Source organism: Colias eurytheme, chromosome 12 (assembly GCF_061535395.1).
Source record: "Colias eurytheme isolate Ceu_HAF_F1 chromosome 12, ilColEury1 Martin Lab GWU primary, whole genome shotgun sequence".
NCBI lineage: Eukaryota > Metazoa > Arthropoda > Insecta > Lepidoptera > Pieridae > Colias > Colias eurytheme.
In genome coordinates, this window is record NC_142991.1 from 2,059,367 (window position 1) to 2,087,115 (window position 27,749).

At 33.9% G+C, this 27,749-nt stretch overlaps 2 protein-coding genes across 5 annotated transcripts in view; both read left to right on the forward strand.

Annotated features, from left to right (window-relative positions):
* The first annotated feature begins 326 nt into the window (after nt 1–326).
* On the forward strand, nt 327–11,799 carry wde (Fibronectin-III type domain-containing protein windei). 2 transcript variants are annotated; one of them, XM_090107785.1, is made up of 4 exons: nt 327–574; nt 8,145–10,011; nt 10,115–11,071; nt 11,151–11,799. In XM_090107785.1, exons 2-4 carry the CDS (start codon nt 8,184–8,186, stop codon nt 11,588–11,590), a joined length of 3,225 nt encoding a protein of 1,074 aa, XP_089963911.1. In that variant the 5' UTR covers nt 327–574; nt 8,145–8,183; the 3' UTR covers nt 11,591–11,799. The 2 variants fall into 2 exon arrangements, with proteins under 2 accessions (XP_089963911.1, XP_089963912.1); XM_090107786.1 differs by lacking the exon at nt 327–574 and adding an exon at nt 3,238–3,349.
* A 955-nt stretch (nt 11,800–12,754) lies between these two features.
* Nucleotides 12,755–27,749, forward strand: part of LOC149903825 (uncharacterized) — a 113,565-nt gene continuing 98,570 nt past the window's right edge. The window contains exons 1-2 of one of the 3 annotated variants that reach the window (XM_090108297.1): nt 12,788–12,838; nt 13,042–13,178. The gene's annotated coding sequence lies outside the window, so the exon portion shown is untranslated. Of the gene's footprint in view, nt 13,179–27,749 lie in introns of all 3 variants that reach the window. The other 2 variants (XM_090108296.1, XM_090108295.1) reach the window with 2 other exon arrangements.

The window sequence follows — 27,749 nt, forward strand, 5'->3', positions numbered from 1 at the left end:
AACAAAAGATAATTATAGAAAACTAGCTATCCGCCCGCGGCTTCGCCCGCTTTGTCTAAAACATAATAGGTATGTAAATTATATACCAAAACCTTCCCCTTGAATCACTCTATCTATTAAAAAAAACCACATCAAAATCCGTTGCGTAGTTTTCAAGATTTAAGCATACATAGAGACAGAAAAAGCGACTTTGTTTTATACTAACTAGGTATGTAGTGATCAAGTAAACATGAACGATAATTTCCACACTACAGATAGGTATAGATAATTAGAAAACGGTAAATAATATTCGAGTCATTTAGCATTTAAAGCAAGAAGAGGAGTCAAAGAAGGGAGTTTAGATAGGTAGACGGTAGAGAAGTGGATAATGATTTTTCGTAGAGAGTTATCAACGAGAAGTGAATTTAATATATCTATCCCGCTCTATCTCGCGTGGCAAGTCTACAAAATGGCGGACTGCCGCTCGAATACAGAACCGGCGCACGACTCCGCATTCATTCACCTTCCTTTCTTCGAGAAACTTCGCGTGCGTCTGGAATTCCTGATTACAACACCTGGAAGCTGGATAATATTGGTGAGTCAATAATCAAGTTTTTTTTCAGACTTTAGATTACTCCTGGAATTTACTAATCGGCTGGCGGGTTGCAGGTGTCTGAACTTCTGCAATAAATATTTTATAAATTCTGTCAAGCTAGGCTAATTCTGGCTAGGCGCATTGTCTGCGAATATGGATTTTTCTGTACATGCCTGAGTGACTAGTCTATTTCTCGCGATATAACTATGTTTACCTACTCTGGAAAGCAGGAATATTCAGAAATTAGTTAATTCTTACATAATATGTCTTCCATAAAAATTATAATATAAAACAGATTATTAAACAAACCAAAACGATCAAAAAGATCTCCTCTAAACCAAAATGGCGAAATCATTAGCACGACCATATTATGGATTGTCACGCGGCAAATTCCATTGGGCATTTTATTGAATGTAATGATGAATTTCAAGATTAGGTGAAATTTAATTAAAATGGAACATGCAGTAACTGATTCTGAATAGAGACACAGAAAAGAAGCTCGAAGAATATCAACATGGTTACAAAACCATGGAATAAATTCAATATAAATAAATATCAATTGGCAATTGGCAGTGGGAAGAACGGAAACGCGGCAACATCGCACTGATCGAATACCGGCAGTTCAGGCAAACACGATGTACTTGCGCGTTGCGTGGTTGCCGTTCTGCTGAGTCCATAACTGTGCTGACTATTGAACACACACAATGTCATTGGGCCAATGGCACCAAAACCGAAAGATTGCACACAAAATTGCACACACACATTTTGTGTGTAGGTACATGACTACATGAGTATATTTATTTATTATTATGTACCTATTATTTAACTATACTAATTAATAGATGTAATTTGAGTAGTAGCACAGATTGTAGTAGCGTATTGATTCTGTGACAGTCAGCGTGTTAAGAAATATTATGCATTGAATTACATTTTACAATTATTAAATTTTGTAACCTACAATTTCTTATCGCATTTTTGATATTGTGTAGTTACATCATCATCGTATGATTTTTTTAATTAAAATCACGCTTTATTTCTGTATAGGTAGTTACTTATTCTAAAAAACTAAGAAATAGCTAAAACGATTTTTCGAAAATTTGTAACTTAATAATTTTTAATCATAGTACTTACATTAAATTTAATAAAAAAGCCCCTTCTTTAAAAACTGCGCATGTTAAAATAATACAATACTTAATTAAGTAAGATTTCACAATTCAAGAAAAATGATATAAAAATCAGCATAAATAAATCGAAAAATAAAATAAACTTTAATCCTCTCCGCGCCTGTCGGTAATTCTGTACACATAACACAGTTTGATATTCAGTGGTTAAAAAAGATTGTTCATAAACCATTGCTGGGCTGTAGTTGCGTTTTCTAATTCCTCTTGTAGCTATAGCCGCAATGTAATCGAAAGGGACTTTGTATCAGTTTGACCACAGAACATCAATGAGCTTGATAACAGGAATGATATTGTGCTGGATAAGAACACATGAATTAGAGATGTTCTGAAATTGACATTTAGCGAATAATTTATTTAGCACACACATTTATCCACTTAAACTTAAATGTTGTTTATCCGATAAAAATATTTTAGTATTAACCCACTCATACCAATTTTAACAGGTTTTAACTTGTTTTAGTTGTATTGTAAGTGTCGTGCTAGGTATGCAAATGTCATTTTTACTGATTTAAAGAGAGGAAAAGAGTAGGTAGGTTTTTTTTTTACAACCTCTATGTACTTACTACATTGTCATGAACCCAGACATGTTAAATGTTAATAAAATAAATATAAGTAGGTCGATACTTTAAAAACTAGATAAGTATTACCTTTCTACAAAAAAAGTTACTACGGGATACAAAGAATACACGTTTTTGTTACGCAGAAAGATAATTTTGACGTAACTTTGAGTAGAATCTATTTTAGTAGTCATTCTAAATGAGCCAACACACTTCGGCGCGGGTCGGTTTTCTACGCCTGCCTTCGTGCGTCACACACGCCGCGGCAGGTCAGTGCGGCAACGTCGCATGATCTCGAAACGCTTTTTGTGCAAAACTCCATTTTATATTAAATGCTGCAGTTCACAAATTCCATAACATTACGACTTTTTTATTTACACATTGATTACCAAAAATTATCTTCTTCGATAAGGTCAATTAGGATTCCTAAAACTTTTATTTTATGATACATTTTTAATTACAATATCTTGTCTAATCGCATATTAAATTATTTTATATGACCATAATCTACATTTAAAGCGTTAGTGCCCAGAAGAGTTAGGTACAAAATTATTTTGAGCTAAATAACCCGATATTTACTAGACCATTATTCTTTTGTGTCTTATTGTACACGAGAAGCATTGAAAAGTAGAACGCAAGAGAATGAGAATACACACTCCGTAATTTGACCTCGCGATAATATACATTGACATAATACTCGAGAGACATAGAGTAATGAGTCTACACAGCGTTCTGTTGATTCGCTGTCATACTGGGTTTTTTGTTTCACGTCGCTTTTAGAGTGAACCGGCGCGCCGTCCCGCTTTCGCACGCGCCGCACGTTGTTGATCGGAACCTGGCTTTCTCTACACGCAACCTAGTCTGTACATTTTAGTTCTATTATTTGCCACTTTCTGTGGCGCTACATGGCGGCGGCCATTTTCTTCTTTCTCTTTCTGCTAACGTCAGTAATGTGTGAGCCGCAATACGGAGTGCTTGTTTCGCGTGGTTGTTTATCTTCTTAATTCTTCTTCTGGAGTCTCTTCTCGAATAATTAGGTGGGTTCTCGATATTTTTTATTATTATTTATGTTTTAAGATATGTAGTCAGTACTTGTAAAGTATTATAGTATATGTAAGTTGTAATTTAATTTGTTTTTTTATTTGGATGCTCTATGACATTTTTTTGTTTTTTTTTTGTTGGTTTTGCGTATTTTGTTTTCAACCATTTTGATGTATTTTTGGAAATTGTTTGACACTAATCATAAGAAATGTAAGATTTATAGATTGATCATTTTTACGCTCATTTATATTTTTATGTTAGATAAGTACCTATTTATTTATTTTTTTTCACTTTTCTAGCTTTTTCAAAATATTTAAAAATGATCGTTTTTCATTTTTAAACACTTTGTTTATTGTTACTATAACCATAGAAACTATGTATCTGCCCCCCTCGCTAGTAAACTAGGTATCCGCTTGGATTTTAGAGATACCGCTATTTTTTGTTCTTGTTCTACACCAGCTATCATATTAATCGCCGGGTACATTTTGGGTTCCGTGAACACACCATTGTTAAACTTAACATAGGCACCTACCTACCTAAATAGATTTTTTTAACGTACTGCGTGTATGATTACGGCACAATGTTTGTGTACAATATTAAGATAACTACATAAGTAGCTCTTTAATCTTCGCTCCGATTCGCTGTGTAATGTGTATTTTTGACACGGATAGGATTTTTTTTGGTCTACGTCATCTGTCAAATTGAATGCCGGGTTCGTTCCGTTCCGTTAGGGTACCATTGTTAAACTTGACATATATTTTTTTACATTCTGCGAATGTTCAGATGTTCTTCGTTGCATGAATAACTACATGGAATTTCTTGTACTTAATTATTTTATTTTTTTTTGTAAATGAGCTTGGCCTATTGTTTATGCAAATTATTAAGTATGCGATTTGATATTGAAACAATGACGTGTTTTTTTACATCTTCCTTTTTCTGCTGTACCTATACAAGTAGAACGGTGACAAGAAAGTATTTTATCAAATGTTATGGTTCTATATTTACCTATCTATTACACGCGTGTGGTTATTATCGCCCTATCTATTTATTCATTTGGCTGGTGATAAACTATCAGCTGCACCAACAACATAAACGTGCAAGTTCTGCAGCATAACAGGTTTTGACTCTTGGTTAGCGTTCAATAGGTGCCAGGCCTTCCCTTCAACTTGGATTTTAATTTCGCTCGCGCGCAATGAGCGAACGCTAGCCATCTCCCTCTATCTAACCGTCTGCGTCGCTTGCGAGAGCGTGACGCCCAGACTTCCGTGGCACTGGCCGCTTACTCCGTTCATCAGTGCTATAGCTAGCTGTTTCGGAAATGTAATTCGTAATTCCGCCGCAGAACGTCATGGAACTCTGACCGCCATTTTGTGGTCTGATATGACATTATATTATGCGATTACATTAATTTTTCAAGTCATTTTTCATTTCTACAACCTAACTGAGCGTGGAGACTTGTCAATCTTTGGTCTCACGATCCCACCTGGCCTCGATGTTATATTTTTATTAGGTATCACCTTTAAAAAATCTAGTGTTTTTAATCATTTCAGAAGATAAATAGGAGCTAGGAGTTATAAATAAGTATCAAATCTTAAGACCACTACAATAACGAGGTTAATGACATTTTATTTCAAAGATACTAAAGGAATTAAATGAAGAGTGGCAGACATTGGTCACGAATGTTTTATCAGGGAAGGTTAAAATAATATTATTCGTTGATCTCGAAAAATACTCCTAATCTTATGATAAGGAAGAAGGGGGAAGTTATTGTAAAAAATTAAGTCTATTTAGGTATAGGAATAGTTACTACTACCTATATCAATCGTAATTAAAAGTGATCGTTTTCGGTTTCAGTTTCATTGAATCATTCAAATCGATTTTATCATCTAAGTTAACCTTCAATGTGATTTAAATAGCTATAGATTTTTTCGTAAGTAATTATCATATCCATTAGGTTTTGTAATTCCAGCTTGTAGCTTCAGCAATCATATTATTCATGAAAATCCCAGAAAAAAATAATCAATAGTTTAAAAAAACATACTTAACCTCTGCAATTATCGTATTACCACCCATAATAAGTGTGCACAGTGCACACTGCACAGTTTGAATTAAATATGATGGTTAAGAGTTGGTCATAATCAAGTCTAAAGGAGTCGATTGCAAACAAACATACAGGTGTAGTTAATAAAAGCGTGTAAAAAATGTGTTATTTTATAAAAATAAATAGTAAGCTCTTGGCATCCAGACTAGGCTATGATCCTTTGATGGCATCCTTGCATTTGTGATGTCACTTTGACGTTTTGATTTTCAATCGCGTTGCCATAGCAACCATTAGAATTTGTCAAAATATGTATTAATTTTATGAGTCTCATCTGAAAATTATTACCTTTTTAAGAACTAACTAGATTATGTCGGTAAGGAGCACTATATAATTATGAACAGATGGAATTTTATACGGCGATAGTGATACAGAAATATTAAGGTCATAATATTGTGAGTAATTGGCTATTGTAATTTGTAGTATCTGTGCGCGAGATAACTAGAAGTTTTGATACGACAATGGCTCAAGATTTTATTTAAATTTTATTTTCAGTACAAAAAAAAATTTAATTGTCTGTAAAGTCGGTTTACTGACGATAGTTGAACGTGACAACGTCCGATTGTGCTTCTTTGTCGCTCGTTCCGCGTTCTAGCTTGCACTTCAAGCCTTACATGGAACGCCTCAGAGCGAGGTAACGCCGCATGAGTCATGTTTTTTCGTGCGTGCCGGGTTTATCGAATTATAAGACGTTGTCACGTCAATAACCTTAAAAAAATAATTATCATTTTCGATTTTCACAAAAACTACGCATTTCCTGTGAAAAATAAAGCAGTTTGTTTTGAAAAGTGACTACCCGCTATCGATCAAAATAATGAAATTCGTATCATAAGTTATCATGTTTAAAAAATCTTCTAAATTTGATTTGATTTCTCATTGTGATCTTTGAAGTGAAACTTCTTTAGGCGCGTTTAGAGTAAAATTTCAAGGCTGCGTCACGGCGGTACCGTCACATCGTGGAGTAAGGCAACGATTTAGGTATCTTTGAATCTTGCCAAAGAAGTTTCTCTTCTGACACGTGTGCTGGGCACACACGCTCTTTTTTTTTAATTTAATTTTGAACTAACATGACGTTCCAAGAAATGACGTGGACGGAAGATAGCATATATATTTTTTTATTTATTCATGCTCACTGTCATTTAGATTCCCTGCTACAACTATAAAAAAATATTTTTTTGTTGTTTTTCGTTTTTAGAAAACTTTTTAGCTTTTAGCTATCCGCCACTTTAGTAATTTTGTATACATTTGGAAATGCCTGTAAACAAGTTTCATTCTGGTCTAAGAGCGTATACGCACTATGCGGGTAGCCGCATTGCGGGTAGCCGTCCGGCTGACCGCAAGCACAATTATGTACGTAATATTCATTTCTATGCGCACTGTGCGGTCTGCGGTAGCCGCATCGATAAATAAAAATGCGTATTCTCAACATATTCATAACAACAAAAAACATCTGACGTGAGTTGTTTACTTAAGCGTGACGTCACGCGTGTTTTAGTCAAAATGGCCACCTGCAGTATTTCAATGTTTTATTTTATTGATAATCTCATTAATCTTAATGTTTTTAAGATTTCTAAGTCACTATATGTAATTTATATATTATACATTTTCCCTTAAAAACACTAATACGATCATTTATGGGTACTGTCGTCATGCCTATTAAAGAGATGAATTGCTTACCCATTTCAGTTTCCGTCTTTTTACTTGAAAAATGCGATAATTATAGCTGATGAACCATTTTACGATTTTGATTGGAGAAGATAAGATTTTTTAGCTATAACTTATTTATTTTTTTAACTATTAAGTATGTACTTTTGTATAAGTAATCGACGAATGCGCTTTACATGAGTATCTATAAACGCATGCAGACATTTATCATATATTCATATAGTGTAAATAAATTACAAACTAACCCTTAAAACGTGTGTATTGATTGTCCTATGTCCTTTTCTCCAGGAAGGGGGTTCACGTGCTATGCTGGCAATAAACGCAACCTTCCTTTTAATATCTCATGTTTTCCCAAATATCTTGGCCTCTGGTATCATTATTCTCCGTCAGAACTGTTTAGGAAGCCTGTGTTTGTGTTTTCCTTGAATTGGAACTTATATTTTGAAAAAGCTTGAAATATGATTCTCTTCGGAGCTTTGAGTTGTGACCAATCCAATTCCATTTGTGACAGCTTCTATTTGATATTGTTGTATATTTCTTTGACTTATGATTATTTTATAAAACGATTTTAACTCTTCAATAATAATAATTGTACGTCTATATTATATTTGAAAAGAGAAACTTAAGATTTTATTGGGGTTATTATTTTCTTATTGCGGTTCATTTGTTAATTAAAACAATTTCCTGCTTACAATTAACGTATGTATTTATATATTTTGATATATTAATTAATATGACACGATTTTAAGAGGTCATTGGGGTTTGGGAGTGGTGTCTGCGCTTTGTCGTATTATTATTGGACGCACCCTATGTGCCGCAAAGTAGTTTCTTGTAGAAATTGACAGTCCCGATAGATGGCGCTATATTCAATAAGTTTTGTCTCGCATCGGTTATCGGCCGTTATCATATTAATAATACGCGACCCGATGTTTGAATATGGATGATTTCTTGTACTTACATATTTTTATGTCTACTGTCATCATTTTGTAGCTATATTTTATTATAATAATTTTCCTTTTTCATTTCAGATTTAATCTCCGTGAGAAGGGCGCTGGAAATGCTGCAAAATGCAATTAATTTTTGATACTGAAACTGAAACGTGTGTTGACAAAAAAATGGCCTTCATTGATAAAGAATCTATCAATGAAAAATTTAACGCCGATAATATTATTGAAAAATTGAGCAACAGCATATCTAACGGTAACGGCAATAAAGAGAATATTGAGAAAGTAGATAACATTGTAGCCGATAAAAGCACCGAAAATAGTGATATTGATAGTACTAAGAAATCAGAAGTTAATGGCCAAAACGAATTAAGTGTAGAAGAAGGAAAAAATACATCTGTTGTTGATACAGCTTCTAGTCAAACTGCTGAAAATACTGATAAAAAAGAAGACGAAGAATGTGCAGAAAGTGCAACAGATATAGATAATACTGTAGATCAATCTAGTAATATAAATGATGCAAATATCCACACTGATAATGATCTCCAAAGTAATTTAGAGCATGAAGAAATTTTAAAAGGTAACCTTATAGATGACCAAGTCGGTGAAAATATCTGCCCAGAACATAAAAATGGGGAAAACTCAAGCAATGAAGAAATTAATAATTTAAATAATGTTGGTAGTTCTCAAAAGGATTCTGACGATCATAAGACTGAAATAGATACAGAACCAGATGTAAGTACCGTAGAAAACCAAGATGAAATTCTCGAAAACTCGATTGAGGAATATGAGAAAAAAAATGAAGATGTCACTTTGCAGTCTAATCAGAGCGATGAAGAAACAGTTTCTTTCTTTTTCAATAAAACGAAGTCAGATGTAAGCTCATCAAATGAAGATGTCATCAATGACAATCAGTTAGATAAAGAAAATACAACAGATAAAGAAAACCCATCCAGTCCAAAGGATGATGATGCAAAGACAGATGCTAAAGATATTTCTTTACCGAAAGATACTGAAGCGAACAGTGAAATAATGGAAATAGATCTGATCAAAGAGGGGGCTAGTGAAATACCCAGCGAGTGTAAAGATGTAAAAGATTGTGAAAGTCCTGTTGAAATTGAAAATCAAGAAAAAGAAAACCCATCCAGTCCAAAGGATGATGATGCAAAGACAGACGCTAAAGATATTTCTTTACCGAAAGATACTGAAGCGAACAGTGAAATAATGGAAATAGATCTGCTCAAAGAGGGGGCAAGTGAAATACCCAGCGAGTGTAAAGATGTAAAAGATTGTGAAAGTCCTGTTGAAATTGAAAAACAAGAAAAAGAAAACCCATCCAGTCCAAAGGATGATGATGCAAAGACAGACGCTAAAGATATTTATTTATCGAAAGATACTGAAGCGAACAGTGAAATAATGGAAATAGATCTGATCAAAGAGGGGGCAAGTGAAATACCCAGCGAGTGTAAAGATGTGAAAGATTGTGAAAGTCCTGTTGAAATTGAAAATCAAGTGGATGAAGTATCTAATAAAAGCTCAAATATTCCATCTTTACAGGAAGACAAGACTGGAAATGAAAAGCAAAGTAATCTAGTTGAAACTGAATTAAAACCAGAAACTCGTCCCGATAATCAAAATTCAACAAGTGAACCCAAAAAGTCTTTCATGAAGTGCAAGTTATCTTTAGATATTTTATCTGATGATGAAGATACAGTATCTTCTGGTGAAAATTGTAATAAAAATTCCATAGAATCTAATAAGCAATGTATAAATATAGAGGACGATGATGACGATATAATGTTGATAGATGATGAGAATAGCACAAAACCCGATGATACACCTAAAATAAGTCACGAAAATAAAGAAGAAGTAAAAATAGAAAACAAAGATGATACTATTTTTGAAGATAAAAAAGAAGAGTCTTTGAATAATACTTCAACAATTGATAAAGGTAAGGATCATTACTTAGCTAAGTAAGCTTAGATATGATTTCTCAAATTTTGTTGTATATCTGTAAATATAACAAACAGTACATAATTTTCTTAACTTTTCAGATATTCCTATAAATGAAATTAAAACGGATATGAAGAAACATGACTCAGATCTTGTTGATAAAGAAGAAAACAAACAGAAGATTTCGTCTCCGAAGCCGCTGCTACCCACTAACTTTGTCTCTACATGCAAGAAAAATCTCGCTGAAATGACTCGAAGTGATTTAGAAGAATTTTGCATCCTAAAAATTGTTGAAAGTGTCGTAGACAGAGGTAATCTCGGCGAGATAAAGTCTCAATTAAAGAAAATGTCACAGAATATTGAGGAGTATAAAAACAAAACAAAGATGCTAACAAAGCAGAATCACGCATTGCAAGTTGTTTTAAAGTCGGTTCAGGAAGAATTAAAGAAAAATTCAAATGCCCCAATAGTACCATTAAAGATATCCCGCTCGGTTGGCATACAGGTGTTAATGTCAGAGAAGAACAAAAACAAGAAAACCAACATCACAAACAGCAGTGTAACCACTGTAAATAATGCAACCACTCCAAGTCCTGTCAATAAGCCCATACGTGGCTTACCACCACAAATAATTAGGTCTCCAAAACCACCCCAACAAAATATACCCGTTCCTAGATTAGTCCCAGCAAGCTCTGCTGTAAAAAGTAATACGCCAGCAACTAACCAAATTCCAACAACGAACAATAAGACAATAATTACTGCGCCGCCTGCTGCAAAGAAATCACCGGCACAAAGGCCTGAAAAAAGACCTTTAGTTAAAATACCTAACGATACTGTTGATTTGACTGACGACGAACCACCGCCAAAAGTTATATCGAGACCTTCAAACAATCAATCTGTAAGGCTTGTTCCGTCTCAGAATTTAATGGCACCACAACGTCCTCAACTCGGGACGCTCATTAATAGCCCCAGAAAAGTTTACATTCCAATAAGCGGAGGACAAGGACAGAACACGCGGCCAGGTCAAACCTTTATGTTAAGAACCATCAACCCTCACAGTACGTATCTGTCAATCCTTCTTTTAAAATGTATGTTTCAAAATGTATGCAATATTTTAACAAATATTTACCTTTTCAGACGTAAGGCAAAGAGGTCCAGCGCCTATTCAAAAAGAAACATCGTATCGAAAAGTATCGTTACATCCGGCACCTTTGCCCGAAGGTGCGAAACAGTCCCAACCTCCCAACTGGAAGCTAATACCGCCGGCTCCGGAAATAACGCTGTCAAAAGTTGATAATGGCATAGTAATTTCTTGGAATTTGGACAGTTATCATGAAGACAATCATGAGAACATAGCCAGTTACCAGATTTATGCCTATCAAGAGACCGCAGCTCCGCCCAGCACGAGTTTATGGAAGAAAATCGGGGACGTCAAAGCGCTTCCTCTTCCTATGGCGTGTACTCTAACACAGTTTGTGTCTGGATATAAATATTATTTTTCCGTGAGAGCAGTTGACATCAGATCTCGACTAGGGCCTTTTAGTTTGCCCAGTTACATCATGCTCGTTAATAAATAAGAAGACTGATATTAATTAGACATAACAGAACATTGCATTGTATGTGTTTAAAAGTGACTGTTGTTGGAAGTGTACTTCTGATTTATATTTTTGTGTAAATTTTTGAAATTTCAGTTTATAACTACTAGATAGTCATAATTATTGTACATTTAAATTAATGTAGTCATTTAATGGTACATGGTAGATGTTAAATGAAAATAGTATAACTATTTGCTGTGTTTTATTTTGATGACTTCGATACAGACAACGAAAACAGAGGGTAAACAATGCAAGGATGGTATAATGCTTCATTAAAAACTTCTATGTGTGGATTAAATCTATTTACATACGTAAATATTAGTGAAGTCGGTTTAATAGTTCTGGCGGTTTAATCGGTTTAATAAATCTAAACAACTCTTGAATCTACCCGAACACAAAAAAAATTAGTAAGTACATATTAACTCAATGTTAAAATTGGTCCCGCCGCGTAACAGTACGCAGTCATGTCCTAGACGTTGATAAGTTATTTCTGTGAGTCATTTATATATTATATTTTTCTTAATAATAGAGTCCCAATATAACTCTATAACTATTTACCTGTTTTATAAATGTTGGAAAATGTAATTAATTTCGATACACGGCAACACTCGATAAAAAATTAATGAATATATCACGAATATATATATATTACACTAGCTGTGCTCCGCGGTTTCACCTGCATTGCTCCGCTCCTGTTGGTCTTAGCGTATTGATATATAGCCTATAAGACTTCCTCGATAAATGGGCTATCTAACACCGAAAGAAATTTTCAAATCGGACCAGTATTTCCTGAGATTAGCGCGTTCAAACAAAAAAACCTTAAACATTCTTCAGCTTTATACCTAATATTTGTATAGATTAATTGATATGTTTTAACCTGGTGTGTTTAACAAATTCACTATGTATTGTCATTAATTTTAATTGATGAAAGAAAAAAGATGTTTTGTAAAAAATGCCCTTTAAAAATTTCTTTGATTTTTTTATTAGTAATAGGAGCACGAAAGATTAAATAAAATATAAAATAATTTGTCAAAAACTTAAAACTGTCAAACGTTTAGTATAGTCTGTTTTGTCGTAAATGCTCTGTATTATCTACTTGTTCGTGATATTCTGTGGTGATATTCGTACAAGTTGACAGTTGTAAAAATTAGCCAGTTGTCGATAGGTCGTAACGCAGTAGTGTGTCGAATTGCATACTACTTTTATTTACAGATTGATAAAATCGAAAAGGTGACAATACAAAGTAAAAGTTATAAAGTACGCTGTTGGCAACTAATAGTGTTATAACTGTGCATACGTTGCACGTTGTGAATATTGTTTTATGATAATAAATTCTAAATAATTTGACGTAGATTGACATATCGTTTCGCAAGTAGTAACCACGGAGCAGTATTTGTGTTCTTGTGAATACCATCGGTGTGGAATTTTCTTAGTTTTGTTCAGGTCAGGCTAAAATAAGTGTATATCGTGTAGATTGTGACAAAGAAATAGTGTTTATTATTAGTGTTTCAGTGATTTACGTATAACTATGTACGTGCAAAACTTTCATGTTGGCAATGATTGCCTAAAGGTATGTTTACAAGTACATTAGATTTCTTACAATACCTAACACCTTATCTTTAGCCTTTACATATGCATGAATATAAAGAATATTATATTTTAACCAGTCCTGTAGACATGATAGAGATTACTGACTCGTGTAATAGAAAACGGCTTTTTGAAACAAGAAATACGAGTTAATTAGAAATTTTAATTCGATTTGTTGTCATTATTTTATTGAAAACTGAGATACGCCATAAATTACCCTCTCCATATCTTGATACCACCAATCATACATTTATAATTTCATTTAATATATATATACATACCTATATATTTTTTTATTTAGTGTTAAAAATATGCCATTGTGCAACCAACTATACTTTAGAGGTCATTTAGACTATCAATGTACTAAGAAATTGATAACGCATTTTGCTTTATTTCTTTTAATAATCATAAATATTGATGATCATTTTATATATTTAGTTTGTTAAATGGGTTACCAAGGTTTTAATTTTTATGTATCAATATTAGAAAATAGCTGTATATTTCATAGTTTAACAAGTATTCATAGATAATTTAGACTTTAACTTGGCCAGGAAAGGATAGGTAAGGTAAGGTGTAGGTTATTATATAAAATAAATTACCTGTCCACTAACGGCACATTCTGTCTCAGTTTTTCACAATAGCATAACAACTATTGTATGTAAACATTGCATAGACTGCAGAAACTTTGTTTTTTTTTGTTATCTCACTATCACAAAATATAAGTTATCAATATACTGCATAAAAGTGATAACATCCATCCTTATACTTAATTTATTCCAAAGATATATTGAGATTTAAGATTATACCTAAAATTGAAATTTTCCATAAACATTCTTTGAATTCAAGTTAAAATTATTAAATAAACAGATACAACCGTTTCTCACACAAATTTCAGTGTTTTAAATTAATAGATTAGATAGTAATTGCAAAATGTTGTTATTAATAATTCTCACTGCTTTTCAAAAACAAAACACAAAATTGCAAGTTTACTTTTCTACAACTGAGCAAATTCGAATAATAGATTATTATTACAAAACATTATAATATTATTACAAATGCAATCCTGTTATTCTGCAATATGCATAGGACAATAAATAGACTTCTTTATTTATGAAAGCCTTCATTTTATTGAATTTGTTAACTTTCTCTTAATCATTTGCCTACCTGTAATTTAGATATGTAAATACTAATGTTTATTTTAAGTAAATATTGAATTGTTTGAACCAAAAATTATGTATCTAGTTGGTAAGCCTTTTTTAAATAAATAAATAAAAATCATTTCAAAATATTCAGAACACAAGAAGGCTAGTTTTCCAACAGTCATTAACAAGTAATAAAAATAAGATTTTTAAGTTAAAACTAGGGATGTAACGATACCGATACCGATATATCGGCCGATATATCGGCAAGCCGATATATCGGTATCGCCAATAATAAATCAACCGATACCGATATTTTTTTATTAAATTCTTTCTTTTCTTTTATGTTTTTGCATTGTATTCATTCATATTGTTTTATTTCTGTTTCTGTAATAGTGTTAAGGAAGAGCGGAACCTCCTGACACAAGCATTTTATATTTTGCTTACTAGGAGTGTTCAAATCACAAATTTGTTTATGTAAAGGAAAGAAAGAAATAATTTTGAATTTTTTTAATTTTTAACGTGATAACGTTTTTAAAATCGTTTTAGTCGGGTGACATCAGACATGTTCATAAACTTGTGTCACACCAAAACCTCACGAGCGCGATCGCAGGTATAACGAGAGAGAGACGGACCGATCTCCCGTTTCATCTCGAGCGCTGCCACTGCATTATGTTATCACGTAAACATCTCGATCGTAAACCTACTTTACAAACAACCAATTTTTTTGATATCAAATAATTAAAAAATCCGCGCCCAATGAACGATGCGGGAGGCCGCCCGCGCGTGCGCACTTTGTTTTCTGAAAAAACTCTACCAATTTATAGTAAACTTTTATTAGGTACTGATTGTATGTGTATTACTTAAAGTTTAACTGACTTCGTAAAATAATAATACTAAAATAAATGGTTTTGTTGTTTTTTGATTTGGCATTTTTATTTAAAAGAATACGATTAACAGTTGTCTCTGTTAAATGTTGGTAACTTTTTATGCATAATTCACTTTATTTTTCTACCAAGACATCGATATCGGTATCGGTATCGGTATCGCCGATACATTACTACAAATATCGGTATCGGTATCGTATCGGCAAAATCATGTATCGTTACATCCCTAGTTAAAACATCAAAATAGTTTGATTTGTTTTCAAAATGGATTTTATAATTAAGTAATTTTAATTAACTACCTTCTATATACTTGAGTCATACAATGTTATAATTGGTCTTATTTTAACAATTATGTGAGTCACAAAAGGAAACGGCAACAATTATATTATTAAAATGAAAATAGATAAGCAGACATACATTTAGCGGCTGTTGATAGTATAGAACCGTAACCGTCAGACCAACATTAGGGGTATAAAAATAGCGTTTTTTTAACCTTGGATCAAAATAGCTTAAAACTTTTCAGCATAGCTCAATCGATTTTAATTTATCACAGGTCTGCAATTCCGCAATTTTACATTTAGCTTTAGTGAATGGTATCCAATAAGGTTTTGGTTAGTTCAGTCATAGTACCATAGTTATCAACCGCAGATTACCCAAACAACAGACTATTTTATTATATGTACTTCAATGTATCCAGTCTATTCCAACCCAACTAGAACAAATATATTTTCACTAGTATAAAATACAACAAGCCTTTTCAGCTCCAGGGCATGCCAAAATTATATTATGTACATATATTATATAATATTATGTCGTAGCCATCTCGATAATTTCATGAAATTATCAAGCATTTCATGAAGTGGGAAAATCTATGATATGGCCACAACATATACATGTACAATGTACAAATTGTCAAGTTAAACTTATTTATATATTGATATTTGATATTCTTACCTCAACATGCATTTTCATATTCTTACTTTCATTTCATGATTCATGAACTGCATTTTTTTGCTAGATATAATAAGATGTAACCTGAGATTTTAGTTAGCATTGTGTATTTAAAAGTTGTTGCTTGAATATAAAAACTACAAACATTATTTTTTAATTTGGGATTTTTCCTTTAGGGTATTTCTTGCATTGCATTTCATATTAAAATTAAATCAAAATTAAATCATTCATTTTAAGTAAATTGTTATCCTTATGTTGTGTATTATCTCTATCTGATATATTTAAAAATCTTCAGCAGGTCTGCGCAATTAAGTATAATTGTTTTTAACACCAACATTATAACATAATTATTATAAACTCTTAGATTACAAAATAAAAGACAGATGGAGCGTTGCCGAACTAAACCGAATTATTTATCGTCATTTCTATAAAGCTATGTGTGCTGTCATTTCGCCGTTGCACTGTATGAACACGGTGCTTCTGTGTGCGTGTAATGTTACCAGATATTTAAAAATTTCCCAAATTTTTACCCGACTACGGAAGAAAGAGGGTTATGTTTTTCGAGTGTATGTATGTATAATATTTCTTTGACACGCCCTGCAGTATTAACTGTTGGATCGATTTTGAGTTGTGACGTGTCATTGCAATCATCTGAATTATGAAGGTAGTGGTGGTAATGACGTAGGCTACATAAATTATCAGTCAAGTTTTAATTTTTATTTTAATATAAATTCGGGTTTATGATATTTTTTTTTATAATATTGTAAAAAACATTTTGTTACATAAAGCACCTATCTCCTAAAGTTATATATGGACAAAATCATTTTATTCAATTTTTTATTAAATAAATTACATTAAAAAAAGTTTTTATTTTTCAAAACATGAATGCGAATAGCGGTAGTTTTTAGTCGAGAATTCGGGACATTTTATTTTCATCATACGCATCATGGAGTTCACATGAATAAAATCGCGAGCGAAACGCGACTATGACGCTTTTTATAAAAGTAACAAAAAAAATGTAAAATACTTATTAAAATAATCTAATAATGATCATGAACCTTTATTGCACTAACTATACAAATAATCACATTCACGATCGAAAAATCCAACAGCACTACCCCGTAGATCTTTTAACCATTTTACTGTTTTACCCATAAAAATGGCAAATTCATTTTCAAAATACTGGCAGCATACGTTGAAGTTTTGAATTCCTTCGTATATGTAAAAATAATATTTGTATACAAAATTAAATAAGCCAAATAATCTACAGAAAACCTGTAAAACGATGTTTTATCTCTTTGTTTGTTTTCGGGAACAAATTTTACAGCGTTTTAATATCACAAGACAGCATTTTTTTACTAAAATATCAAACCCCTTTTGACGTATTGCATGACACTAGAATCGCTATAGCACTGACGGAGTTTCGTATTCGTTTTTGATTTCGTATTTTCTTTGACAAGGGCGATGGACGATTGACATGCTCTATCTGCCTTTTATTTTGTAATCTAAGTATAAACTAAAATGGCTTTGATATGAGTGACAGTGAAATTAATGAAATTTCTGTTACTGTGGGAAGCATTTAACTTTCAATACAAAGTATATGAATAACTCTTGAGATATGCTGTATCTATACTAATATTATAAAGAGGAAAGGTTTGTATGTATGTATGTATGGTTTTCATGCATAAACTACTGGACCTTGATGAAATTTAACTTAATGAATTTACATAACTTGATGGGCACAGATAATCTTTAGACCCTGAGAAAGAACATAGACTACCTTTTATTGCGAAATATGTACCACGGGCGAAGCTGGGGCGGACCGCTAGTTTTTGTAATAAATTCAAGTGAATTCATTGTCTTTATTCCCAGCTTTGTTTGTACAACAAATGGAAGTAGGTTTTTATCAAATCTTTATATTAGATTTTAATCAAAGAAAGTTGTGTTACACCACTTATCAGGCATGAATGGCTGAATTGACTTTAATTTGTTCGTTTGGACATTTTGCACTTGTACACAATTATAAAAATACTTCTCAGCCTGAGGCAGGGTTAGCAAGGACATTTTTTTTCATTAAATCTATATTTTTTAGTAGAAGATCAGAAATAAATATAAGAAATACATTGATACACGCTATTTTGTAGCACTACAGTCTACATAACACCTTTTTTGTCTGTACCTACAGAAGTAGTTATACAAATTATACATTACAAATAAACTTTTAGAAGATATTTTATATATTTACATATTTCTATATTTTTATATATTATGCTTCGTCAATAACAAGCAAGACCGCAGGATCTAAGGCAAGGGAGGAACAACTCGTTCCGTTACTTTCGCCCCTGCGAACTTTCGCCGGCCGACTGTGACCGACATCCGATTCGTATCAGCTCCTTTGCTTTCATTGTATGTTTGACTTCTACATAATAATATGTACTAGACTTACCGATCGACTATTATTTCAAAGCTGAAAACTTCGGTTCGATTTAAAAAATTATTTCAGTGTCAGGTAGTCCATTTATGGAGGTAAATTAAACTAACGATTCTTTAAAACTAACGAAAAGTTTAACTATTGAATGTGGAAAATAACACTTGTTTTATTATGTCTACAACTTGAACATGCTTAGTGTTGAAGTTTTAAGAAATACCTATGTACCTTCTTGTTATAAAATTAAAAATAGTCTTCTCGCTCTATTTCTTGTAAAATGTAGCAGCACTAATCCTGTATTGTTGAAGTTTTCCTACAATCAGTATGTACCCTACATAATATATTCAATTAGATACATATTACTAAGTATAGGTATTTCTAATAAAATAAAATGCTTGATTGATAGACAAGAACAAAAGACTATATTTTAAAAACCGAACATATCAAAACCTAACACACATCTTCCTACATGTCGCTACTAAATAGTTCGTATATGAGTGATATTGTCGATATAAAATAACACCCCTACTTATCGCAATATTCACTAAACAATCATATACAAAATTATTCTATACAAACTATGCCAAGAAGCAACATAAATTTATAATGTTTTGCTGAACATAAACTTTTAGTAAGAATATCAGCTGGCATATCAGCTGTTGGCAAATACAGCACCTTAACAATTTTATCTCTTACTAGATCACAACAAAAATGATATTTAACATCGATATGCTTTGTACGTTTATGAAATGCTGGATTTGCACACAGCTTCTGTGCACCTTGGTTATCATTAAATATGCAAATAGTGTACATCTTATTGGTTATTTCATATTGTAATTCCTTAAGATATAATGCTTCTCTACATGCTTCAGATAGACCAATATACTCTGATTCAGTGCTAGAGAGGGCTACACATTTCTGTTTTCTACACTCCCATGATATTACACCATCAGATAACAAAAAACACATTCCAGTATATGATCTCCTATCTTCAGAGTTAGAAGCCCAATCAGCATCTACATAGCCTGTTATTTCTGAATTACCTTCTTTACAATATTTTATTCCATAACATTTAGTTCGTTTTAAATACCTTAATACTCTTTTTGCATATTCCCAATGCTCTTTTGTGTGACAATTATTAAACTGACTTAAAAAACTTATAGAGTAACTAATATCTGGCCTAGTTAAGACTGACAAGTACATCAAACTACCAATTAGTTGTTGATAGGGCACATGACTATTTGCCCCTACTGGACCTTTATTTACATTTAATTTGACCTCCATCGGAGTATCAACAGTCTTACAATCACTTAAATTAAATCTGCTTAAAAGTTGATCAATATAAGCTTCCTGACTCAAAGTTACATATCCTTTATCTTTATTGAAGGTTACATTCATTCCAAGACATAATTTAGCTTCACCTAAGTCCTTAATGCTGAAATTATTAGATAAAATCTGTTTCAAGTTATTAGTTTCAATTATATCATTGGAAAATATAAAGAAATCGTCGACATAGACTGTCACAATGGTCTTACAATTATTAATATTCTTTGTATACATACATGGTTCTATTTTTGATCTTTTGTAACCATTACTGATCAAACAATTATCAACCTTTTTATTCCAAGCTCTAGAGGCTTGCTTAAGTCCATAAATGGCCTTTTTAAGTTTCAATACTTTATGATCTGAACTACTACTATTATAACAATCTGGCATTTTCATGTAAATGGTTTCCTCTAAATCACCATTCAAGAAAGCAGTCTTGACATCTAAATGGTGAACATCCATACCTAACTTTACAGACAATGCAAATAATAGTCGAAGGGTTGTATGTCTCACTACAGGCGAAAATGTTTCTGTGTAATCTACACCATATTTTTGGGTGAAGCCCTTTGCGACCAAACGAGCACGATAACGCACATTGTTTTCACTATCGTACTTTTTTCGTAACACCCACTTGCACTGCACTATAGTACCATCTTTTGGTACATCTACGAGTTCCCATGCACTATGATTCTCGAATGACTGTAGCTCATCCTGTACTGCCGCTAACCAATGTTCTTTCTCTGGACCTTCCAAAGCTTCCTGCAAGGATATCTCATCCATGAACATGTTCTCATCTTTTATACAAGCACTTGCAAATCCATATCTGTCTGGCTGCTGCCTACGCCGGGGACCAGATATTATGTTGACATTGTTCAATATAATGGAGTCTTCACTGTCTGTTGTACCAGTCTCAGAGCTATCTAATGTGTCTTCTTCACAAGGTACATATAGTTCACTGCTGTCATCTGTGTTCGAGCTCTCTGATTGTTCAAGTGAATCTTCCTGAGGTGTCAAGTCTTTTTCCTCCACTGGAACCATATTCACTTCATCTGAACAATTTTCCTGTACCTTCAGATCACTCTCTGTCTCCATCTTCTCCAACACTATAACATCTCGACTGGTAGTAATGGCATTAGTCTTCGGGTTGTAAATTCTGTACCCTTTGACCTCATTGGAATAGCCGACAAGGATACATTTATCAGACTTTCTGTCCCACTTTAATCTCTTTTGTTTCGGCACATGTACCATGACTGTACTACCGAAAACACGAAGATGACTTACATCAGGCTTTCTGCCTGTCCATATCTCGAAAGGAGTTTTATAATTTAATGATGCGGTCACAGTCCTGTTCTGTAAGTACACTGCTGTGTGTGCCGCCTCTGCCCAAAACCTTTTCTCGAGACCTGCATCAAACAGTAGACACTTGGCTTTCTCAACGACAGTCCGATTATATCGTTCCGAGAGGCCATTCTGCTCGGGAGTGTATGGGTTCGTTTTGTGATGTACGATCCCATGCGACTTCAAAAAATTGTCAAACTTACTGTTGCAGAATTCTGTCCCGTTGTCACTTCTCAAGATCTTTATGCTGCAATTAAGTTGATTCTCAACCTCTGATTTATACTGTTGAAAACATGTTAATGCCTCATCTTTACTTTTCAAAAAATAAATGTATGTCATACGACTAAAATCGTCTATGAACAGCATAAAGTATCTAGAACCACCTAGAGATAGGTTTTCCATTGGTCCGCAGAGATCAGTATGCACAATATGTAGCAACTCAGTACTTCTGTTACCTTCTTTGGGAAAAGGTAAGCGGCTCTGCTTCCCCTCACAGCATGCAACACATGATGACTTTGATATATCAGTCTTACTATCAAGTGTCAATCCCTGTACAGCATCTTGCATCTTGTTCAAATACTGGCTGTTGACATGACCTAGACGTCGATGCCAAACTTCACTGGACACCATCACTGCAGCCGATGAACAACACTCAGGCATGTTTAGTTTATACACACCATTCAACAGACTCGCTGTAGCCACTAATACTCCTGCTTGGTTGAAAATCTGACATCCATTATTGTTGAATGAAACTTTGTTTCCTTTTGATATAAGTTGACTAACAGACAACAGATTTGTAGTCAACTTCGGCACGCATAATACATCTTCCACTGTAATATCGTATTCACAGGCATGCGTCTTTGTCGTAATCTGCACATCTCCAGTACATACTACTGGTATTTTATCTTTATTTGCCACGACAATTTCTTTGATCATAACATCTCGCGACACATTTGACAACCATTCTTCGTTCGCGGTAAGATGAACACTCGCCCCGGAGTCAATATACCAGTCACTTTTACAAAATTCACCATTCAGGAACACGGCGCTAAACGCGTTACTTCTTGTGCGTTCATTTTTATTTGTATTCGACGCATTTTTGTCCGAAAATGTACACTGATTGCGATAATGTCCTGTTTGTTTACATTTGTAGCATCTAATGACTTTTGGTTTTGACTTTGACAAGTTTGACATCTGTTCAGTGTTACCAACATTCCGTTTCATCTTATAACTCGCAAATGCTCCACTGGAATTGGAGGCGCTACTGTCTTTGCCATTTCCACTTTCTTCCATGTCCAATAATTTTGTTTTAATGGCGTCTGATGTCAATGGTATGCCGCAATGTTCAATCGCCATTATCATAGGAGAATATTTTTCTGTTAATCCCGCTAACAAAAGCGATGCGACCCACTCATCATTGATATTAAAGCCCGTACCGCTTAATTTTTGGCTTGTTTCAATGATTTGTGTCACGTACGAAGTCATTGAAGCACTATTTTCGAGTCGTATTGAAATCAAACTCCTCAGCAAACTGATTCTTCTCGTGAATCCTGAGTCATCAAATAGGTTCTTCAATTTCTTCCACAGCTCATGTGTCGTTTGTACACTTTTTATATGCACATAAAGCGACGAATCTATTGTCATGATCAGCTTAGCTCTGGATTTCGCGTCACCTGCTGCTCCTATTTCTGCTGGTACAGTCTCCGACTTGATGCAATCAGACAATCCCTCCAGCACCAGAAAATTCTCAGCCGCAAAAGCCCATTCGCTGTAGTTTTCACGTCCTTTCAATTTAGGCACACTAACAAGATAATTCGTCGTCATTTTCAACTAAAAAAATCTGGGCCCATAACCTCTAATAAAATAAAATGCTTGATTGATAGACAAGAACAAAAGACTATATTTTAAAAACCGAACATATCAAAACCTAACACACATCTTCCTACATGTCGCTACTAAATAGTTCGTATATGAGTGATATTGTCGATATAAAATAACAGTATTACTATAGTAAAAGTGAATGATTCGGTCGTCGCGTCGGTCATTATATAACACAAAAAAAACTTCATTAGCATTTCTAAATTTAAAAGTTTTAGTAAAGTCTACTTCCCCAAACCATACAGTCAAAGGAATAGAAGATTAAGTACGGTTGAGAAATAAATTTATCTTCCTCGTCGTTTTAAAAAAATAAAACAGCCAAATATTAATTACCGGCTTACGGCCCCGCGGCTTCCCCCTTATTTTTAAGTGTGCGTCCACACTGAATGCGCGGTGGCGGCGGCCTAGTGCAAGTCCACACTGCGAGCCTAGCGCGGTTGCGACGGCGGGCGCGAAATATCAAACGTATGAAACGCGCCTTTGTGTCCACATTGAAATGACTTTGGCGGAAGCCTAGTGCGACGGTAATGAGCGAGCCAGCGCGCGTAGTTTTCAAACTCTCCTATCCGCGCGTTCTGGCCACACTACGGGCCTAGTCAGCAAGCGACCCAATGCGCGGACGGCGGGGGTATCAAACCAGTTCGGTCTTGTCGCTCGACTTCTTATAAATATATCCTTTATTGTTTTTCGTAAAATAGCGTAAATACTTAATTGTTGAAGTGAAACTTCTTTATTTATAAGTGCGATTCAATCTAAAACACTTATATACACCACAGTAACCCGTTATTCCTCTGTTTTATTTATTTCGTGTACAACTTCTATAATGATCTCATCTCAAAATCGGACTGTCCAGTAAAAATAGCAAATCGTCCAAAGTTTGCAACACCCGAAAAACGTCGAACCGCTACTTGAGCTCGCGCGTCGGTGTGGCCACCGCGAGCGCCCGCTCGTCGCGCCCGCCTAGGCCGCCGCCACCGCGCATTCAGTGTGGACGCACACCTAGGCGGGCGCGACGAGCGGGCGCTCGCGGTGGCCACACCGACGCGCGAGCTCAAGTAGCGGTTCGACGTTTTTCGGGTGTTGCAAACTTTGGACGATTTGCTATTTTTACTGGACAGTCCGATTTTGAGATGAGATCATTATATAGAAGTTGTACACGAAATAAATAAAACAGAGGAATAACGGGTGAATCTTATATGAAGAATTGAGATTATACCCTACAAAATTACTGTGGTGTATATAAGTGTTTTAGATTGAATCGCACTTATAAATAAAGAAGTTTCACTTCAACAATTAAGTATTTACCGCTATTTTACGAAAAACAATAAAGGATATAATATAAGAAGTCGAGCGATAAGACCGAACTGGTTTGATACCCCCGCCGTCCGCGCATTGGGTCGCTTGCTGACTAGGCCCGTAGTGTGGCCAGAACGCGCGGATAGGAGAGTTTGAAAACTACGCGCGCTGGCTCGCTCATTACCGTCGCACTAGGCTTCCGCCATAGTCATTTCAATGTGGACGCAAAGGCGCGTTTCATACGTTTGATATTTCGCGCCCGCCGTCGCAACCGCGCTAGGCTCGCAGTGTGGACCTGCACTAAGGGAAATGCTCGAAGAGATAACATAAAACCACGACGTGATAAAAAGACAAATAAACACACTTCGTGTCATTTAGAACATTAGTAAGGATTTGTAAAACTTCATACATTAATTTAATAGGCATAAGAACGATCCAGTACCTACTCTAGAAATCGTTTATCAAAAACTGCATTTAAATCCGGTGAACATTCACTTCAATGCAACGTAAACAACGATGTAAAAGTATGAATTTCACCACAGATAAGATATGAAACATGTGATCCGTCTGATATGATATTCTGATAACGTAACCTTGGTATTGTTTCTCTTGGTCTCGTTATTATAATGCTAACTCGCGAAGTCGCTGCACAATATGATAATTATCTAGCTATTTATGTACTGGGTTTGTTTGAGGCGAATATAATCGATAAAATATTTAATTTAGATAACGAATGAAAAGATGTTGGTTGTACTCAAACTCATAGAAAAAAAAAACCTAATGCTTGCCACTAAAAAAAAAATATTAGATTGGATGCAGACAAAAGATAGATAGAATACTATCTATAATCTCAGTATACAATATACAAAATTACATACTTACCTAATTAATATTTACAAAACATTTCAGTTATCGAAATAAATATTTGTATATTATCCGAACGCGAAAAATATCAATACTGATAAAGATTTTTACCAAAACAATTTTTTATATTCTTTACCTTTGTATAATTATACCTAACCTAAGTACCTAAGCTGATAACTGTACAAATATATTGTATACTGTGACTGTACTATACAGTATACTCCTATTATTTACTTTTAACTCAATCGAAAGGGAAAAAAAACAAAGAAATAAGTGATGTAGAGCTTTCAATTTAATAATTACAAACGAAATAATTCGTAGGAAAGTAGTAAACAAATATACAATTAATAACGACAAATAAAAGAAAATAATATTTTTCCTGGTAAGTACCTTAAACGTTCCTAGTACCTTCAGTATTTACATATTTTTTAAAAAGGTAAAAGAAGAATGTATTGTTTTCTAGAACCTTTCCTTCTATAGGTCAATGGGCTAGACGCGCCCACACAGATGAAAAATTTCATATAAATTTTATACGAAATTTATCGCCTAATTTGAATTTTGGAACTGATAAGAAGTTAAAATGAGGCAAATAAGTGCGAATCCAGTTTTATGCCTTCCTTGTCTTGCGGAACGAACGTAGTAAAAACATTGTACCTACGACATTGTTAAAGAAAAATCCTTCCTGTGTTTTTGTTTGTCTTTGGTTGTTTTCCTGAATGATATATTTTGTAGATGTCTACTAGTGAAAAAATTATTAAAAAAGATTAAGTTATTATAGTTTTTCATTTTGACGTAGGTAACCACTAAAAATCTTGAAGGAAAAAGTTAAAGTTTTTTGTAACCACTAAAAAAACATTCGATATGATTCGATGCTGCAGCCTGCAAGTATATTTTTGCAGCTTATTAATTGTACCTACAGATGTTTTATGGATTTCTAATAAGAAGAATATAGACTTAATCCTCTTTATTCAGTTATAAAAGTAATATTCAAGTCATGATAAAACAAATTTACGGTTGTTCGTCTAAAACTAGCCTAGCAATGTTGTGTATTTATTATACACGTGTATTTCAAAGTGTTTTAAAATAGTTCAGATAAAATCAAAAGCATCGAGTATCGGTTGTAAACCTACATGATTACGACAAAATGTTTCACTACTATATGGGTCAAACGTAAAAACATTATCGGTCAACATTGCTCATAAACATTCGAGATCATTCCATCACCTTTATGTACGAATTTTATAGCAATGTTTTATTGTAAAGTGATATTAGAAAGTTCTCCGATTACGTCCTACATTCTAGCTTGATGGGTAGTTGGGTAATGGAAGAAACAGATAAATGACTATTTATTTTTAGGTCCTTGCGATTGGATTTGGAGCGGACGCATGGAAATTCCGAATGCTTGATTTTCAGTAACACTTTATACTTAATATGTTCTGCCTTGAAAGTAATGAACTAAGGAGCCTTTGTTTTGGATCCTTGTATAAATATTATATACCTTTTGTTTTTTATTTGCACTTGCTTGTTTTTAGCGAGATAGACCTTTATAAATTACTAGCGGTCTGCCCCGGCTTCGCCCGTGGTACATATGAAAAATAGATGTTGGCCGATTCTCAGACTTACCCGATATGCACAGAAAATTTCATGAGAATCGGTCCACCCGTTTCGGAGGAGTTGCAGACTAACATTGTGACACGAGAATTTTATATATAAGATATAGCGATTTCAAATCTTGTATTATTATACAAACTTAATACATATATATTTAGTTTTTTGTTGATCTACAATGTAGGTACAGTACGTCTCATATTTTATAGAAGTTAACGACGCGATACATTGCACAGTTGCATACTTTATTACCCATACCTTCTTTCTTGCTCCCATTCATCAGTCTGGCTTTTTTTACAGCAAAACATTGAATTAATAATTCCATATTTTACCGTCTTTATCTATCCTTATTAAAATTATCAAACAGTAATGACGTCACTATATAGTATCGATAGAATTATGGAACCTTGTAAAACCAAACTTGCGTGTACTTTTAATTAGGGATTAGATAGAGTTTATGTTACAACGGTAATAAAAGGTCCTAATACTGATGTAGTAGTAAAGTTTTAATGGACCGTTCATTGAAGGAACATTAGCTTTATATGAGAAAACATTGACTATGTAGCTTTAATTGATTGATTGATTGAATGTGGGATGGTTTGGTTTAACAATGTGGTAACTTGTTGCTATTTCATTAATTATTTTGCTTTGCACGTGTTGTAGAGGTAAATTTACACGTCGAATTTATAAATAACTAGATTTCCGCCCGCGGCTTCGCCAGCGTTTTCAAAGGAAAACCCGCATAGTTCCCGTCCCCTTGCGATTTCCGGGATAAAACATATCCTATGTGTTAATCCAAGTTACCCTCTATATGTGTGCTAAATTTCATTGTAATCGGT